This window comes from Zootermopsis nevadensis, unplaced genomic scaffold, assembly GCF_977971745.1.
Source record: "Zootermopsis nevadensis isolate Lab colony 2312 unplaced genomic scaffold, Znev_1.0 Znev_ptg000009l, whole genome shotgun sequence".
NCBI classification, from domain to species: domain Eukaryota; kingdom Metazoa; phylum Arthropoda; class Insecta; order Blattodea; family Termopsidae; genus Zootermopsis; species Zootermopsis nevadensis.
In genome coordinates, this window is record NW_028259141.1 from 7070491 (window position 1) to 7091182 (window position 20692).

The 20692-nt window shown below is 39.7% G+C and overlaps 2 protein-coding genes across 4 annotated transcripts in view; one reads left to right on the forward strand and one right to left on the reverse strand.

The window, feature by feature from the left end:
- The window catches only part of Smr (nuclear receptor corepressor smrter), a 182436-nt gene that overhangs the window by 24790 nt on the left and 136954 nt on the right, over positions 1-20692 (reverse strand). The window lies entirely within an intron of this gene.
- On the forward strand, positions 17444-20458 carry LOC110826881 (uncharacterized). The gene has a single exon (XM_022057965.2). The coding sequence runs from the start codon at positions 18058-18060 to the stop codon at positions 20092-20094; it is 2037 nt and encodes a 678-aa protein (XP_021913657.2). The 5' UTR covers positions 17444-18057; the 3' UTR covers positions 20095-20458.

Consider the following 20692-nt stretch of genomic DNA (forward strand, 5'->3'; position numbering starts at 1 on the left):
TGAAAGCGTCGCGTAAGTAAACGAAAGAGAAAATCAATCAATACTTCTAGCGTTCACGTTTCCTAGGGAAACTGAGGAAAACCAAGGAAAACCTAAGGAATAAACTGTCTCATGTCAGAGGTTTGTGAGCCGGTACCTTACGGACACGAAGCAGACGTGACGTTCAGTATTTCGACATATAATCTCCGTAGATGTTATTTAACGACACTGAATCGACTACTGAGATAATATTAAACATGTCATCTCTGTTGCTGTTTTCCTGTCATTAAATAGCCTACGAACAGTTAATATGTGGCGTCTTTAGTCAATGTTCACTGACGAAGTTGAGCTACTTCACGGTTACGGCTTAAAATCCCAGTTTGTAAATGGCATCGTTGAAATTGCATCGCTGAGCTTAATTTTCTTTATATCAACTTCGATACGATACTCATTTCTCAGAAAGAGTTACTTAATATTTGGTACACATTAGTTTTTTATGGGTTGAGTGCACCATTAAACAAATCAATTAGCTTGAACACGAAGTCAGTAGCGGTAACTCTCATTGCATGTCATTAACAACGTCGACTATCTTCAGATTAGATCCCTTGGCGCTTGTGTTGAAATTCATTATTCACACACACACACACAGACAAGCAACAATTTCAATTCATCGTACTAGGAAAGCAATACACACTTCAGGGACCATAATATCTGTACTTTCCACAGGCAATATCTTTAACGTTTGGTCATGTTGGTTCCAAAGTGTATTACAGACCCTTCGAAGTGGATAGAAAATATAACGATAATGTTGTTTCCTTGGTATAAACAGTTACTGTTATAATAGACCCGTTTCAAACTAAGCTGAAAACATTAAGGGCCTTCCTTAAATAACCACTTCTCTCCATAGCAGTTCTATAATAAACTCAGTGCCGAGTACAGAGGTCGTTTAAAGCGTTAAAAATCGTCCTCATCAAATGGCAAATGATGATGATAATAATAATACATCATTCGAAAGACGCTGTTGTAAAATATATAGTCATCCCTCACAAGAAAACTATATAATACATGTAACACATTAAAAACAAAATGTATTTCGGAAATTGCTACTGCACGATGTACCTCAGGGGCAAGGTTTGTCTCAGGTACATGGAAATAAATACCCTATAAAATGGTGAATAGATGGAATAATAATAATTAAATTAAATTCATTTATTTAAGTGCTTGACAACAGCCAAATAAGGCCAATAACAGCCCAGCACTGAACAACAGCACAGGATGAAATATAATAAATAATTAAATTAATTTCAATATAAATAAAAGTAAAACATTACCAATACAAAAACAAACAAACAAATGAAACTAAATATATAAATGTACCATATTATTAATAATAATAATAATTCAATCCATTTATTGAATATTTCACAAGTAAATGGGCTAAATACGATACCTAAGTAGTAGTAATAATAATAAGTAACTTAAGACTATTCTGTTCGATCTGAGGCCCCCCGATCAGTCCTTGCATTATCATAATTATCATTTCCTTCCCAAACGTGTCTTACAATTATCCAGTAAAAAAAAACTTTAAACACGACAATAAACAGTATCCATTTTTGTCTACGTGTGTGTACACTTAGTTTCACGAAACGAAATTCCATATAGCATATTACTGTTTCACGAAGAGAGATAGAGCGATCTCATACATTTTTCACGGCGATGTTTATCAATATGTGACCGGGCTGTTTGCTCTGAAACAACCGGCCGATTGAGATGGCGAGGCACAGATAAGCCTCATAGCCACTAAGTAAAGTACTTCCATTAAATTACCCGTCCTCACACACATTACAGCAATCGTACGCCGCCAGCACTCGATGCATGGACTGGACGGATTATTCCGTTCTGCGACGCACAAGGATGACTACCTTACATCCCACTGACGGACGAATCTGGGAAACTTTCATGTCAGCTCACCCGTAACTCAAGAGATCATATTGCTATAAACCCCATGGCCGATCTCATGATCAAACGAGTTACGATGATGATGATGATTATGACGACGATCTGGGTCTTGGCGCCGTGTACACTCGTCAGTAGATGGTAACGTACTGTCTCTACATTCACGGTTGGGTTACGATAAACTCAGACAGGACCTCCTTCTCCAACTTTCCACCGACTTCCGATAACTCGCACATACCAACAACGATCATGATAGTACAGTAGCAATAAATATATGCCTCAAAGTGGTCCAGTGTACAAAAGTAACACAGGACTACTCATACGAATTGGCTATTTATCTTTGACATTGTCCACAGCCAGGTACAGATGTTACGCAAGACATTTCGGGAACTGCCCCTACCACAGTCTTCATGTGAATAGATATCATTACACAGACACATTTCTAATACTTTATTTTTATATTAGCGATGGTTGGGCTCAAACCCATGGCTTTCTAAATACTATGCTAGTACGTACCATATCATAAGCATTGTCCAAAAAAAATTTCTGAAAAAATGTCAAATAGAAAATTCACACGGAAGCCGATCTCTATAGCAACGAGACAATTCTCAATAACAAACCAGGTAGATTCATAATAAATAAAACGTACAAAAGGTAAAATTATTTCCAGCACATTAGAAAAAAATTGGATGAAAAATGAGGGTAAAAATGTACGAGAAATCGATCAGATAATATCGACTTAGCTCTTGAAACAAAAACTGCAGGAAATTAAAAGTGACTCGATTGTTAATTAACAGACCGAATTACAGTAGACTCCCGATTATCCGGGGGCAGATTAACCGGGGTCTATCTGGTTTACAAGAAAATCAAAAATAAATTGATGACGTCGTCATAACCACTGCCATCAACTCCAGACTTTCAGACCACCTCATCGAGTTTCAAGGGCTCTGTGTACAGCTGAAGAGCGTCAGATTCAAACGTTTATAACTTGTGGCTGTTGCTGCCTGCCCTATTTAAGGCTTACAAAAACGTCCAACCAACATGTTCATCCTGAAGATGGGAAATGAAATGTTTACCGAAACGTCGAATAACATTTGACAATCGACGCGGCTCATCCCAAAAGCTGCGAAAACCAAAGGACAAGAAATACCATCAGCTGAAGATGGCCGCCTTCTGGGTTGCTGTGCTCCCTACCTCTATTACCTCTGAAACGTCGATAAACATCTACCAGACTACAAGTCGCAACAACCCAGAGATGGACATCTTAATCGCTGCTGTGATAACAAAAATCTTACTCAGCTGCTCAGTGATTCATCAGCCTTTTGAATGTCGAAGTTCGCCACTCGCTTACGCAAAGAGAGCGGAATACCAACCCGGCCGACCGACCACCCTTGACTCCATAAACCCAAAATGAGTCAGAAATGGAAGCAGACACGAAGAATGAGATAAAACGTATGAAAAGACAGAAGTGGGGTATCGTACATACATCATCATCAGCAGCAGCAGCAGCAGGTTTGCTTACTAGTAACGGAAACTGGATTTAATCATCCTCTCACCGCTAATTAGCACGGGGCCCGCAAAGTCAACAGCATGGAACCCAGATCCGTTACTAGTGATGTTTACATTCCACTGTTCCTCCTAACAAGGACCCGCTATCTCGCTCTGATATATAAACTAACTAGAAATCTGCTAGATTAGCGTTTACCACTCTTTGTACATAAAAAAATCTTCTCTGGAACATCTCAACGGACACAAAACCGGGAATACTGGCTGATTACTGTTTAGTTCTCTATTAGTGAAATTCAGATTAATTACTCGCTTACAAATATCATGAACACGATTGTTAACTGGTTCAGATCCCCTTCCTTCTTTGTAAACTTGCAGACTGAAGCCGAAGACGTTTTCATGGCGATTTGAACTTTCCCATTAAATTCTTGGATCGCTTTCCGAGATTCTTAAATCCCAATTACGTCTTATCACTCTGTGTCAGATTCTTCAAACAGGGCACATCATGACCGTAAAGCGACTCGACCTAATGAAAAACATGAACATCCATGCACTCCCGATTCTTACACAGAAAATCAGTTCCACGTAAACAGTTTCTTGCTGATAAAAACACAGTTCAGTCTCAGAGACAAGCAGAATAGTTTTTCCTGTTATGACGGTGACGTTGACATTACAGCTGACTTCTTTTATCACAAAAAAACGATCCAGTCTAAGAGGCGATAGACAATGCAAAAAGTTTGTCTAATTTAAAACATTACTGGCCAAGATTCAATACGCCGTGTTTCATAAAAAGAAACCGTTTTGAAACCCAAAACTCGTCCAAACGCTACTTAAAACTCAGCTCCTGCCTCAAAGAAAACGATGTATATCTCCATTACAAGGATCAATCTGTTAACTGTGTTACCATCGAACCTTTGCCCCATCCCTTCTACCACTTCACCGTTAAGTTTCTCAGCTAACCAGACGCTAAATGACATTTGCAGCTGACAACGTTACTTAACGTCATAAGAAGCAATCAATATCTGAAGAATAAGACAGCTTTTCAGGGCCCGGGAAGACTGCCTTGACTTTGTGTGCAGGCAGCTAGCTGTTCGAACTACCAGTCCGTCGAGACAGAGCATAAGCAAACAGCCTGACGCGTTCTCGTCTTTAATTTGCTTAATCCCAATTAACTCAAGCGACAATAATCCACTCACTCAAATCGTTAATTAGGCACGAGATGTTATAAAAGTACGAAACGGCAACATTTACATCAGCAGGATTTTCAAACTCCTACGAAATGTTTCTTCGCTTAAGTCAACAGATCTCAATTCGCAACAATCAAAGCCTCCATTAACATCAGCTGTACCAAAATCACGCGCCTTATATAAAACGCCGTCATGTAACCGAACATTCATTTGTTCCTCGAGCCATAAAATAAGCACAGGTTATGATAAACTGAACTTAACCCTGTCCTGCGAAATGGCGTACTGCCCTCCTCGTAAGCGGGTTTCCGAATCGCGGTTTTGATTACTGCCGTCATAATGATTGTGATAAAATTTGTGCATCGCGGCATGGGTCCCTCGCTCTCTCGCGGTCGCTCTTACGCAAGCGCACAGAGTAATGGTTCGAAACCAATTCTAAAAAAAGGGACATTTCTAAGTAAGGAGTAAAAAAAGATTTGTCTTCTGGGTTGTTGCGCCGTGTATGATGACGAAGGTAGTATGACCTCTGAAACGTTGGTGGACATCGACCAGACTACACAGCGCAACAACCCAGAAGACAGAAATCTTCATACTCATCGCCCTGATGATGGAGGCAGTATGACCTCTGAAACGTTGGTGGACATCGACCAGACTACACAGCGCAACAACCCAGAAGACAGAAATCTTCATACTCATCGCCCTGATGATGGAGGCAGTATGACCTCTGAAACGTTGGTTAACATCGACCAGACTACACAGCGCAACAACCCAGAAGACAGAAATCTTCATACTAACCCCTGTAAAAATCTCAAATCATACAAGGAGTAAAAACTTTAACTGTCTACCAGAACTTTTTTCTCTGTCCTCCTGTAGTATTCGCTGTATTTAATTTCCCAGCCTTCCTCTACTTCCATCTCATAACTCGTTCCACAGTTCTTTACTCGTATATGAACGTGTGGTGGTTCTATTTCAGTAATTATCATGTCCTTCCGCTAACCCCCTTCATTACACCCACCCTCAAAACCCCTCTTCGCATAATTACCCCGCGATGTCCAGCAAACAGAAAACCTACAGCAGTCCTAAATAACACTACACTGTCTAATCAAACACTCCTACATCATTAACCTCAAGACATAAAATTCCTCTAACCTACGTCGATAAACAGACCTTAATTTCGTAAAACATACAGACTATTCCTGTACATCTAATGAACGACTATCTGGAAGAAAGAACACTGCTTACCAAGTCGACAAACCATCGATTCATCTTCCCACCTCCTTCCACCCGCCGTAGTCAATTCATATTCCACCGAGATATTCCGTACAATTACATAAATCTAGTAACGCAGTTATTTTTTTCCCATAATTCGTGGACTTCAATAAAAACATTTCTTGGATAAATGCGTGACATGCCAATGTACACAGAAGACGAATTTGCACATTTACCCACCGAAGCATTTATTACACAATCACACAAATAAAATTACACCTCTGTTCGGAAACACTCACTCCCGCAATGGTCTCTAATAAAAACAGAGAACAGGACGAGAGTTTTAGTAAAACAACCAAACACTTCAAATGTCACGTGACACGCACGAATGACAGAACAAGCATTGTCGTCCATTCAATAATGAAATCAAACTCTGTTACAGCTACTCATTGACACTGGGTGTTTCTTGACACAAATAGATTTTGCAAAAAACCAACGTTTCTATGATAGAAATAAAATAACAGCCTACTGGTAAAAAATACAAACAAGAAACAATTTATATCCAAAACAAACCTGGAAGAATGCACCCAAATTTTAAGTACACATACTTTGTAAATAAGGATTTGAACATATAATCAGCCTTATATTCATTCACTGCAGATACAAATCTAAGCTAATCAACATTACACAGAACAACACAATCTTAAATTCTACACGCGACAAAAGTAAACAACAGATTTATCACAACCCGCGTTTTTCTTGTTATTATGTTAACCTACGTCAGATAAAATACATCTTCAGAATGTTGATAAAATCTGGTTCTAAAATAAAGGTACAGACCGAAGTCGACAGCCGTTCGCAGCTTAAAATATGCAATTAATTATTGCGAGATTAGACAGTCAGAGTTAAGTCCGCCCTCCACTGCACGTAGCCGTGGTACAGATATCCCCCAATTGGCCAAGTACGCGAACCTACAGCATAAACGCCTGTGTATCTGCTGCATAATAGATCGCCACTCATTGCAAAATGCTCATATCATATTCCGTTAACAATGTGTGTGGTGTTCTGTGCATGTGCGCGCTTATTTCGGCCCGGGTGCTCCGATATGGAGACTAGATGTGGCTTCCAGCTACGTCCCAAGCAAGTGGTAATTACACAAATGGGTACGAAAGGTCGCTAAATGACTTCGTTGCCATAGCTCAGCCATTTCGCAGTCTTACTTACCATCGTCTGGTACCAGTGCCTTGGTAAACGGAAGGAAATTTTTCGGTTTAAACCCTCACGAAATGTCCGTAACAAAACAGTAATACTTTCTTACAATAATTTGACTACACTTAGTTTGAAACAAGTAATATTTCAATGCAGAATTACGTCTCAGTTTTAAAAAATTAACTGCACACATGTGAATTCTTAAATTTCCGTCTTCTGGGTTGTTGCGCTGTGTAGTCTGGTCGATGTTAACCAACGTTTCAGAGGTCATACTGCCTCCGTCATCAGGGCGATGAGTATGAAGATTTCTGTCTTCTGGGTTGTTGCGCTGTGTAGTCTGGTCGATGTTAACCAACGTTTCAGAGGTCATACTGCCTCCGTCATCAGGGCGATGAGTATTAAGATTTCCGTCTTCTGGGTTGTTGCGCTGTGTAGTCTGGTCGATGTTAACCAACGTTTCAGAGGTCATACTGCCTCCGTCATCAGGGCGATGAGTATTAAGATTTCTGTCTTCTGGGTTGTTGCGCTGTGTAGTCTGGTCGATGTTAACCAACGTTTCAGAGGTCATACTCCTCCGTCTTCAGGGCGATGAAGACAGAAATCTTCATACTCATCACTGTGAAAACCTCAAATCTTACATGTGAATTCTTGTCTCCCGGATTTTATCGCAGTGTAGACGTTTCAATTCGACCGTTCATGTGACAACAATTACAAAATCGAATGCGTGATACGCCCTTATGTTACGTACGAGTGACAGTGGAAGTGAATAACATGTTCAAGCGAGTTTCGCTGTGTTCAGTATGATCATTTATTTCACCCGCTGCATAACCCCCCACCCCCACCCCTCTTAAGAGCGCTTCGCGAAAGTGCATAATCCCTGCACTGCAGTCTGTCAGCATTTACAAATCCTCAAGCTGAACTGATTTCAAATTTACTATTAAAGTCTTCTTCAGAAGTTAAATTAAAGTATGCTTTAGGAACAAAGGCAAGCTCTGATTCTACACTTCAAAATGTATCTGGCAGAAATGTTTCAATTTTATAACAAAAAACGATGGTGCTCTTTTCGGTCGTGACTGGCCAACACAATGGATATCGGAGCTATTTCCTCGGGGATAAAGCGGCCGGGGCTTTAAGCTCATCACTCACTCATATCCTGCGGAGGTTAAGATTCCCTGGAGCAATCTCTACTCCCCCATACGTCTTCATGGCACGATGCTTAATCAAGCGTGTGGACACAAAACCTTTACGTTCTTATCGGGATTAAACGAAGTTGTTCTGAATCTCTCGTGTCGACATCCTATAACCGAATTTAATTTTACTTGGATTTGCTAATTCTCGGGTAAAAATATCAACTCTCGAAGTGTGATAACCAATTCGTTACGTCTAAAAGGAGCCTCTTGAGTTTTCTGCGACTGAGAACCAAGACACATCTTACGCATTATTTCAATTATGCTAGTCTGAATATCAATTCGTACTGCTTGCTTGAACTTATAACTTTATGCAGAGAAATAAGAGGACTGTCGTCTTCAAAACTGCTATATTAATTTCATATGCATACAACAGCCATATTGCTCATTAGAAGAAAAGCAATATCACTTAACGAATTCCAAAACAAACGGTAGGGTAGGGAGTAAGTCTTTTTCTCAAATTAACTGAACAGAATAAGGTAAGCCCTCCCCCCCCCCCCCCCCCCCACTTTCCACAGTTATCGTCATGATAGGACTTCTTTCAAAATGTACAAACACTCCCCAGCCCACTCTTTCATTCAACCAACCACAAGTGCTTCCCGCGGCCCCAAGGGACTTAGAGGCACACTAAAAAAAACGACCCATCTTTCGGTTAAAGCTGTACAATCGTTACTCAAACGAAACCACTCGTTCCTCGTTCCGTATTGTTCTTTCAGTACCAACAATGAAGACAAACGAAGAGCGATATAAAAAGCGAACTAAGGGGAAAAAAAGCACTCTGCACAAGATTTCCTCCACCAACACAAACAACAAAAGAAGAAGAAGGTTCTATTCGTAAGGACCGAAATCAAAAGCCAATTTAATAACTTAGCTTTTCGCTCAGTTTAAAATTCCTTTCTATTTAGGAATTTTAAATCCAAATAAACAGACTTCTGTTATGTTGGCGTAATGATTTGAATTCTAAAGAATCATTATCACATCTGTAACACGCTGCCAAGTACAAAATTTGAGGCAACCTACCCAAGAAGACGTACATTACACGTACGTATTCACATAATTACTACCAAAATGACAAGTCTGCGTCACAAATGTCTAATAGCCCTATAAAACAAACTTACTGACGTATGGTGTAACTTTTTGACACGGTCTACCTTCTTCGGGTGTTTTATTTTCAGTGTCCTGGAAATGAAGTTTGCATCTGAAATTATAGGCAAAACAAGACTTCATTTTACCATCTTTACCTTCATACTGTTCTTACTACTGGTACAGCATCACGCGAATTCTAAGATTTCAAGTAAGAAAGATTCCTACCCGACGACAGTCCGTAAATATTTATGAAATCAACAAATTACACTCTGTGGTTTATTTCATACAAATCAAAACAAAATTGTGAAATATGTCATGGGGATAAAGGTAAGACATGGGATCCCACAATTAATATTAACTCCCATACATCCATCCATTTTTGAAAATATATTATCTTACCGAGTTACTCAGTACGGCTAACAAAGTTTATAAATCCCGAACGCACGTTCTGCCACTTTCTGAAACAGCTCGACGTACGCAAATTTACATTCCGACTTCCGAAGCGTCTATCGATTCGACGAGTTAGCCAGTTGAATAGATTTTCGGTTATAATTTGAATACGTTCTATCAAATTATGAAGTACCTATAACATACATATTTATGAAGTAATCTCAAATCTAAGTCAGTGACAAATGACATTTCGTTTCTGTATCCTTCCGTGCGGAAGTTCAGCTCGTACATCTGGTGCGAAAGACATAACAAATAATAATAAAAAGCTCCCCAGTTTCGAAGAAATTACAGCTTCAATCATCTAAAATGTTTGACATGCCTCTGTCCCTTCGCCGAGAGGAACAAATAAGCTACATATCAATTATTCATACGCCACATGAACAGAGCGTATCATTTATTTGCTCTAAAATCAGTTCCCTCAAATTGCACTGCTTCTTTCAAATCCTCTGAAAATGAGCTGTGTTAAGATGAGTTACGGTGGCCTAATTAAATGGCTTTAATCATGCGTTTTAATCGACAATAAACATGACTCATGGCGTATTTCGTAATGAAATATAAAGTTTGCCCTCTTTCCATTACTCTATTCCTTCTGCGTTCCCCTTTCCCCACTTTTGGTCCCGTTTTCACTCAACTTCATTCGCCTGTTTCATTCAGGCTCCCTCTTTGAGTAGCATAAACGTAATTATAGGGCAACTCATCTTTTTGACTTCAGGGCACTCCTTCCTGCTCAAACAGACGCGGTCAAAAGAAAACTCATGACCACAAGAACAAAAAGTAGATCTACGTCAATGGAGAACAATGTAACAGCTAAAAAACCTCCCACTAACCAATGTCAAAATACTCGTGAATTCCTCTGGCACACACAAAAAAATGCACATTCTACACAGCGACTGACGTTACAACTCAATGACATTAAGCGACGTGTTCAGTAAGAAAGTTTGTATTACACAATTAAATGTAACTAATGCCATGACCACACTGTTTTACTTTAATATTTACTGAGTATGCACTAAAACGTTCTTGTGGGAAGTAAACTGTCTCGTAAGGCGTATTCCATTTCAATTCCAACGTCAGCTTCATATGACGCGCTCTAACTTCGCAAACGAGGCTCTGGTTACCAAGCCACTGCGACACGCAATCACAGAGGTGAAGAAAATTCCTCCGCCAAAATTGAGGTTAGCGTATCAGATTTCAGGCTGTCATGGCGGTCAGGGTCCACGCTGCGGTTTTCTGAGTCTTACAAGGAATTACCAACGTATCGGAAAAAACATACTTCTTCCACCATCACGATCAAGAACAAAGCGTTCATGTTTTGTTAACCTTATTAGCCCGGCTAACACTTTGAAAAAAAAAGTGATAGTGGAACCACGGTTCCGGAGAATTAGACGGAAAGGAAGTTTATATATTGGCTTTATTCTAAATATTTCCTTTATACATGTTTTACAATTGAGATAAGTTTGATTAAGACTTTGCTTATTTAACTTGAATTAGTTACGCTTAAGATGTGTCTGTGGTAGCTGAATGTAATGTAAAGTAATGTAATGAAATGAAATGTTTTATAGGTAACAACAATGCCGAGTAATGTAACGTTTCCTAGGTAACAACAATGCCGAGTTAACAATTGACGTTTCCTTGGTAACATAACAATGCAGTTACACTTTTTCGTTTCACTTTTTGCCGAATGACACTGACCCGAAAATATAGACGTATTTACGTCAAAAATGTCTTCCGTGTTACTATTGTGGTTCAGCGTTGTCAGCCACGTACTTGAGGGACTTGCAGCGAGTGACCTGTCTGCAGATGGCAAACGACGCAGTGTACTCAGTATCAATGAACCACGAAGAGCAGAAGACTTCTTCCAGGTTCTCACCGCTGCGCGTATGATGGCTGTCTTCTGGGTCGTTACGCCGTGTAGTCTGGTAGAAGTCTACCGACGTTTCAGACATGCTTGGTGCATGGCGCAACAGTTCAGAATCCAGCCATCTTCAGAGAATATAACGTAACTGTCAAAAGTTACGTGTTTGGATACGGAGGTATACGTACCAAGCACAAAGCGAGAACACTTGCATGATCTAACGCTAACTTTTTCAGTCTTGAGTGGATTCACGTTAAGCACACAATCCACGCAATTCATACTTCAGCTACAGAGCCACAGATGGGTTCACACAGCACGACTACGTGCCCCCAGACACATGTGGAAACCTTTTATTTAAATTGCATCTATTCTTAAGTAAACTTCGCCAAACCAGAAACCTCTTTTATTATATATATATATATATATATATATATATATATATATATATATATATGTGTGTGTGTGTGTGTGTATATATATATATACACACACACACGTTTTTCGGTCTCCCGTTACCTACCTACCCTTCCGACCGTCTGCATTTTCCCTTCTAGCCGCAAACCTCCTTCACTCATCCCCTTATGCACATCAGACTTTCTCCCCCTTCTATGCAAAACATGGACACACACAAAATCCTCTTACACAGTCAGTAATTGCGATTTATATTTTATGCCGTTTTGTTTTCAACACGATGATACCCCCTGGCGGCTTAATTGGCCAGAAAGAGACTACCAAAGGCTTTCCTGCCCTAAAGCTGTAGCGGCTAGCTCAGCGAGTCAACCTTTCTCGTGAATATATAGCACACACTCGGATCAACTTCACTTTGACTACAGAAATGTTACGTCACATGCTTATTTTTAATTTATATAGTTCATAATCCCATACTGCGTTGCTGTGAACACTAAGAAATTTGCTGTTTAACTTAACAAACTCCTCCTCATGCATATGAAAACTGACTAGTTGATTCAAAACGTATTCAGGTGGGAACGTAATATTCATAAGAGTACAAAGCTTTTTTCTCTTTCTTCCTAAGGAAAGAAGTCTAAAAAAGATTTCGTAACATCTATCGTCTCTTCATCTTCATAACCCGGTAATAAACACACTACATATTTATTTGTTTAAATCGTCAGTCTAATCACAATAAAATTCCTTTTAAATATTACCATAATTAACATTTAAGTATTTAAAATATATTAAATGATTTAATTTTAATATTTAAATGTTAATTATGGTAATATTTTAATATTTAATAGGAATTTTATTGTGATTAGACTGGCGATTTAAACAAACAAATATATATTTATCACAATATGACGCAATTTTATCATCACACTATATATTTTAAAACTGCGTTACAATAGCGAAGAACACCCGATTAAAAAGCCTATTCTTTTATAAAAACATAAAACAATGTTCTTCAACTTCACTACTAATTATGGACGTGCTAAAATACGATTTAAAAGAGAGAGTGAATTGTTCAAATTGGTCCGATTGTCCTTTCGATCCATAATAAGCGGAATGATTTTAAGCTCCTTTATATTAATCCAGGTCCAAATTTTTTCTTCCCCGGGGCTGAGAATTGTCTTCCCGTTAGACACCAAGAGCCAAAAAACAGCTACTGACACGATTTTTAAAAACTAAAAGACAATTTTCGTTATCTTTAACAACACTCATCCAAAAACTTCAAATTACCACATTATACGCTCAAATATACATTTTACTAAAACGTACACAAATTACTATACACTTTACTATTCAAATTTGTTCCTGCATGAACTTTCACCTAGAAATTTTTTCCTTGAAAACTTTCATTTAACTCTAGGGTTTTAAAGTCAACGGGATGTGTGGTACTTGGACGTGAACCGACAGACGAGATAGGAAACAAGACATTTTTAAAAAAAAATACCTCGGAGTATACAAGATAAATAAACTTCCAGTAACTAGTAACAAATTAACAAAAATATCTCCGCCCTCGTTATAGGTCATCTCGGGCCGGATGTGGCCCGCAGGCCGCCACTTTGACCTCGCTTTACTAGCTTCTGTTCACAAATATTACTGTTTTCCAAATCAAGATGTCAGGTTACATTTTCAATAAGGCCTTAGACTGATATTCATTTACAGTGGGCATAGACGGGGGTGGTTTTGTCCAATCGCTTGGTAACAGAATCGTCACATAAGCAACCGAATAATTACGAAGGCAAAAAAAAGGGGGGACAACATTTTCAACTTGTACGCACAAACGGATAGAAAACGAAACGAAACACAGTCCAAATTTAGTCAATGCACAAAAAACTCAAGTGCTTTTATTCTGTAATTCACCGGGGGACCACAGACACGCATAAACCAAGTCAGAACAGCCCAGACTAATCTTCCGTCAGATCTATTTCGCCAGTTCGCCCCGAGCCTGCCTCTAAATGCGACGGAAAGAAGCAGACACTGCAGACATTTTCCAAGACTGGTCCCATGAGGTTTATGCCAGTTCCGCTCGACGCCTGTCTGTTTCTCCTTTCTCCCAGCGCAATCATCTTCGTGAATGCATCCCCATAATACCCATAATGCATTGTTCCGTATATATCGCTCCATAATTGTTATGCCCAACAAAACAACAGCAAAACGTTTACAGTGCTGACAACCGTTCCACTACATAAATCGCCGCCTAAGCTGGTTCTGTTTTAAAGAAGTCTTCCACAGAGTTGTGGGATTCAAAAGACACCATCTCCTATTTTCAGGAGCACTCAAATTCAGATCTATTTTGAACATGGTAAGATTTCAGGTTCTCACGGAAGCGAATATAAATATGGCTATCCTCCGATATGTTACGCCGTGTAGTATTAGAAGTATACCGACGTTTCAGACATGTTGCTTCCCTGATGATAAAGGCAACAAGCAACTCTGAAACGTCGGTAAACTTTACCAGACTACACCGCGCAACGTCCCAGTAGACAGTCACCTCTTTTTAAAATGAACGTCACGAACAAAAAGACGCGAAATCCAGCATCTATTCTGAACACATTATTACAACGCCCACTCAATTCTATTAATAACAACTTAAACTTTCAACTTTACCGTCTAAGTCTCTTGTGAAACGCCTGGAAAATAAAAACTTTGACTGCCTTTCCTTGAAGGATTCTAGTAGAATTTTTCCCATGGCAATTATTCAGAGAAAACGCGAAGCCTCTCGGTTGGAGTGGGCCGTCTATGTACATCAGAAGCAAAGCCCTGCATTCCGTTTACTCTACGGTTCATTTAATTAAATCACAGAGTTCTTCTACTTATTTTTCGTTGCAGAAAACGAAACAGCAAAAACTTGAAGCATACTACAGGTTCATTCGTAGCATATTTTAATTTCATTACTACAGACGAAACCTCGTTTTCCGTCGCTAATGTTTATTTAATATTTCATATGTTTTATATTTTAAAAGTTAAAGTAAAATACACTGTTACAGAGGTTTTAATACAGCAAATAGCTTGCTCTTGACGAAACAAATTAATAAGGAATAGAGAAGCCTCCAAGACACCTCCGCAAATACGACGTTCGGAGTCAGCGCTGAGAAACCCTCCACACGCGTTCAAACTATGACCCCACAAAAATTATCAAGACAGAAAATCCTGTCCATAATTCTCCCTGTGTGGCTCAGCTGAAACCGCTTCGTGTGGACTTCATCTACAGCCACAACAAAGTGGACCGATATCACTTCCCCCAACAATACCAATCACCTGATAATACATTATCGTCGACCTACATCTCCCAGTAAATAGTTTGCGTTATTATAATACCTACATCAGTCCGTGTGAGACGCTATCTTTAAAGCAATATCGTAACATCTTCGACATATTTACATAAATTTTTGTTTAAAAATAATGAAATACACAACCTTCATCCAACAAAAACATTGTACCAAAAATGGAATATACTACTAAAAGCAAAACTCTACTTTCCGTCTAAGAAATTTATTGACACTTTAAACTGAGTAAACGTATTGATATTTTTAATATGCGAACATGCGTTATTTTTTTGCATCTTAACATTCTGCATGCATCCCAAGAAAGCGTTCTGTGTATTTTAGTTCCATTCCACAAAACCTGTGACCACTCTTCAACGGGGTTTTCGGAGAAAGTTCACAAAAAACATTCCATGCACAAATTCAATTCGCTTTCTCGAGTTGAGTCGCCATTTTGCCGTCATGTCAACAACTGCGCTAGTAGCAGCCTTCGTTTTAATTACGTCACTTCTCCCGGATGTCAAAAACATTTTGAATTTCGACTTGCATTGGAAGACGTTTCATTTCTGTCAGGCTACGCGTTTAATCTTTTTAAATAAATATCTTAAACGTCCCGAATCATTTGTGATCACCCTGTATATAAAATACAATATGCTTCTTACCTCAAAGTCTCCATCTTCAAAGCAGGCAAAGGCCAATATTACGAAATACATATCAGATTAATGGAGATTATTTCTTGATTATTGATTATAAACTGTGAAGAGGCGCTCAGAACAAGCTACGTCCAGTAAATCACTTATTATCAGTGGTAACTGGGGAAAGCAGAGGCGCGGATTATATTTTATTAGAATTATTACCATCTATGAAATCAGAATAGGAAATAATAATGCTTATTCACATACTCTACTAGAGACAATTTCAGACCACGAATAATTAAGCCCCGGTAATCGGCGATCTACTGTATTCGCCTGCAGTTAACGCAGAATTGTTAATTTTACATCCAGAACGACTGAAACTCAACAAGCCCAATCAACATTTGTCTTCCACCATAAATGGGCAAAGTGATTAGCAAATTAATTGAACACCTAAGACCTGACGTAAGATTGGGGACTAGATTCAAATGGTTCAGGATCGAGACCTGTGTCGGGCCTTGCAAATACTATAATGAATGACCTTTGGATTCCAGTAAGAAGGAGAGAATTTCTTGAACAGCTGACCGACTGCTGGCTTCACAAGGACTCTGCCTAACATAGTTAGAAGAAAATGTTATCTGGACACTTCCACGCTTGTGATTTTAGTTTGCTTCGAATTCAACTCGTCGTAAGTTAAGAAATCGCGCCAAATTTACACGAACGAAAGAAGACAAAACTAAGGGGAACTCACTGCACTCAATTTCTTACACAAAGGAGAATAATATGCAGACTAGCTCAACAGTATTTAGATTAATGTACTAAGCCAATCTAATCTACGTGACCTACATTAAAATCCTTCCTACAAGTCGCTCAGTTTTCAATAATAACGAATATAAATGTTTACCTTTCATGTCTATACAGTTTAGCTAATTCAATCATTACCATAAGAAACTGCTCTACATTCAATCACGTTCTATCACCGGACTTAAATAACGGTTATTTACGATGGCCTAATATTTACACTGCAGTGTAGCCATTTTGTTCACAGTAACCTAAAGATGGTAGACCGTGTGATACAAATTTACGTCTTAGACTGAACTTTACAGTGTTTATTATTAAAAGAAAATGGTAGTGCGTAGATAACTAAGAAATGGGTGGGAACTGAAAAAAATACGTCACAAATTACCAAAAAAAAACAGAAACTGAATCCAGAACGTTGAAAATACAAAATCCCATTCCGCATTGTTTCAAAACAGAAACAAATTTCTAAAACTGTTAAGGAGGGCCTACTCATACCTTTCATCCGGGACTCCGTTGAGATTTTATAAATCTGAATTTTTTCCCTATTTTTATCCCTTTCCACTAAAATTCTGCTTGTCAAACCTAAAGATCGTTATGAGTGGTTGAGAAGTTCCAATGTTTGTACTGGGTGCGTATCAAGCCCCTCCTCCTAACGCCAATCAAAATCATCGCTTTCTAGCACGTGATAAAGTGAATAACCAATGTGGCTGCGCGGCGGGCGTCGGTTAACAAGTTCATCATAACTATCTTCATTTCCCTTCCGCCCCTTCAGTACCCTTCCAGAACACTCCCACAACCCTGAAACAAATGTCATGTATATGTTGCATTGCCCAGTACAACGTGGATGTACATTCGAACACTTGTGATTCAGTACGTCATCAGACATCACGCAACCTGCATGGGTCATTATCGTAATTTGAAATTCTGAGACGGACAATTCCGCTCATAGAATTAGTACCAGTTAATAAATCAGTTACGATGTAAAGCACGTGTGAAAGCAAACAGACCTCACACGATGTGATTCATTAATCCCTGCAGTTCAATCTTCGTACATACGTAGAGTTTACCATGTACATATCGAGCATTCGTGTGGCTGTGTTCAAATTAATTGCCGCTGCAACGGTCAGACCTTTAAACTGAGGATTATAAATACCAGACGATAACCTTTAAAAAGAAATAATAAGTCACGTAATCATGTCGTAAATTCGTGAGAGAGAATTAAAAAGAATTTTAGTATCAAAGTGTGAACTTGGTTATACGTGATCTTGTGCGCAACCTAGGATGTATTCCTTGTACCGCGCTTGGCTGATGAGAGACGCAGTGGCTGCCGCCACCCTAGCCGCGCCACCGGATGTCATCATCAACGTCGGCGGTAACAGTGGCGCTGTCCGTCCTACTTCACCGCCGAGACCTGCTTCTACCCATCAGTTCGCGGCCCATCGTGTCGTCTTGGCGTCTCACAGCGGCTACCTCAAGGCCCTTCTTACTGCAGCAACTTCCGGAAGCTCCAATACCATAACCATTGCTGTCCCTAACGTCAGTCCTGAAGCCTTCGCTCCACTCCTTACCTTCATGTACACAGGTTATCTAGACGTAACGCACGATAACATCTACGGTGTTCTGCTAGCAACGCATCTGCTTCATATGCCAAGAGCTCTGGACCTCTGCAGAGCCTTCCTTGTTCAAAATCAACAACCACAAACACAATCCTCGCTTTCAAGACATCCCCCATCCCCCACTTCCCTGCCCACGTTGGTGAAACCTATCCCTAGTCGGAAAATGTTACCAATTCTGCTCGGTCTTGGTAACTTACCACCTCCCCCGCCCCCACCAGCACCCTTCTGGCCACCTCCGACGTATCACCATACATTGCCAACGCCTCAACCACCTCAACTAATGCTCCCATCGGCAGACAACTCTCCTTTCAGGTCAGTCCTCCCAACATCAATGTCTCTAAATATAGTAGGAAGCCAAGAGAATCACGAGCCATTAAAATTATTACAACCTCCTCCATCTGACTTCTGTGCCCAACCTCCATCGCCACAACCCACTGGAAACAACACGAGACAACGCCCAAGATCACCGCTAGCTATACCATCCACATCGACTAGTCGAAGGACCATCTTCTTTCACGATGCATCTCCATCGACGCCATCCAGCGTATCGCCGTGTCTTTCCGGAACTTCATTTTCTTCAGACGATCATAACGTGAACGACCCTCCAGCAGACAAACACAAATCGAGAAAAGAACGAAGTCAACATCAACAACTACCTCAGAAGAAATATCAACAGTCTTCTAAAATAACAGCATGCAAGAAACAGCAATCCAATGACTCCGGTGCCCATGGAACCACAAACAGCAGCAACAGTAAAGTCATCATTGATGTGGCATGCTGCGATGGTCCCGTGCGCTTTCATCGAGTACTCAACGACAACTATGGACTTACTCTCGATGACATCCTTGCTGGTGATTCTCCAGAAGGAAATTCCTCAAGGCATAATCCACCCCTTGAACCACCTCTACAAAATAATCAGGAACTGGGGACTGTTTCACACATTCACAAACCTACAGCTTCAAACACAAGTCTTTCACATCCACAAACAGAACTCAAAGAAGAAACTAAAATAAACGGGAACGCAGATCAACGATTAATGTCAACCGAAGTCAGTAATGAACACACAAAAAGTGAAACACAGCAAAACACAATACCAAAGCAACAATCAGTAATGAATCTTAGTGAATGTGATGATGGGGAAGCAGAAGGAACAGCGACAAATTCAGAAGACAAAAATATAATTAGTAACACGTCTGAACTTCAAGCCACCGACAGAAATAACTCCATCAAAGAAGCAAGTTCTGCAGCAAACCTCAGTGATGGAAACACGTCTTCTTCATCGGCTTCGGTCACGAGCGAGAGAGTTGGTGGTAGCCTAGAGACTGTTTACACTTGCCTGTACTGCAACCACACATTCAAAAGCCATTACTGCTATCAGAAACATGCTCGACGCCACATCAATCCGGTGACGATTGACGTTTCACGACTAGCAGAAAGACTTGGGACCAATAAAGGTGTAGATGTGTGTAAGGTTGTTGGTTCTGAGAAGGATAAGGCAAATGGAAGTGGGGCTGTGCGTCGTGAAGTGCGTCTTCTTGACATGAACGTGCAGTATTACCCGTGCAAAACATGTGGCTCCAAATTCCCAAGTTACTATTTTGTTCACAAGCATCGGAAAATGTGTCACGCTAACGAAGAAAGTGAATCCGTTGTCGGAAGTGAAGAATCGTGTTCACAATCTCAGACAGCGACGTCTGTGTGAAGTCGGCTGATGGGTAAATGAAACGACTGTGAATCGCAGAACAACATATATTTTGATTTTCCAAATTGCATTTCTATTCCGTCAAGTTCCTGTGACAGGAATTCTCTACAACAACAATTCATTCCTTCGTCCATGAAACCTTCCACGTGAACAAATAATGTTAGCTAGACTATGGCTGACAGAACTGTAACCACTCACCAGAAAATATTATTTGACTTCAATAAAGTGATGATCAGAAATCTTTAATTTCTATTTGCTCAACAATATTGTATTAAATATCGTACGCTTATGTGCAGCAAACTTGTGAATATGTGAAAGCGATATGGTCAACAGAATCCTGTAGCTCAGAAATAAAAATCTAAACCTAAAATTCTGCGATACAAAGTTACCTATCATTCTGTAAACCCCTCAATGAGAATTCCAATTTGTTAAACTTCCATTGTGATTCCTAACGTAATGTTATTGGCAGTCAATCCGTTACGTCTATAACAGACTTCCTGCAACTTTTAGTGTTCGTTGAATGTAATCAAACATAAAATCAAATCCAAAATTAATGGTCATTGCTTAACAGTATTAGGTAAATTACACAAAATTTAAT

Coding starts and splice junctions, on each gene's coding strand:
- LOC110826881 (XM_022057965.2), top strand. CDS start 18,058: ATGTATTCCTTGTACCGCGCTTGGCTGATGAGAGACGCAGTGGCTGCC.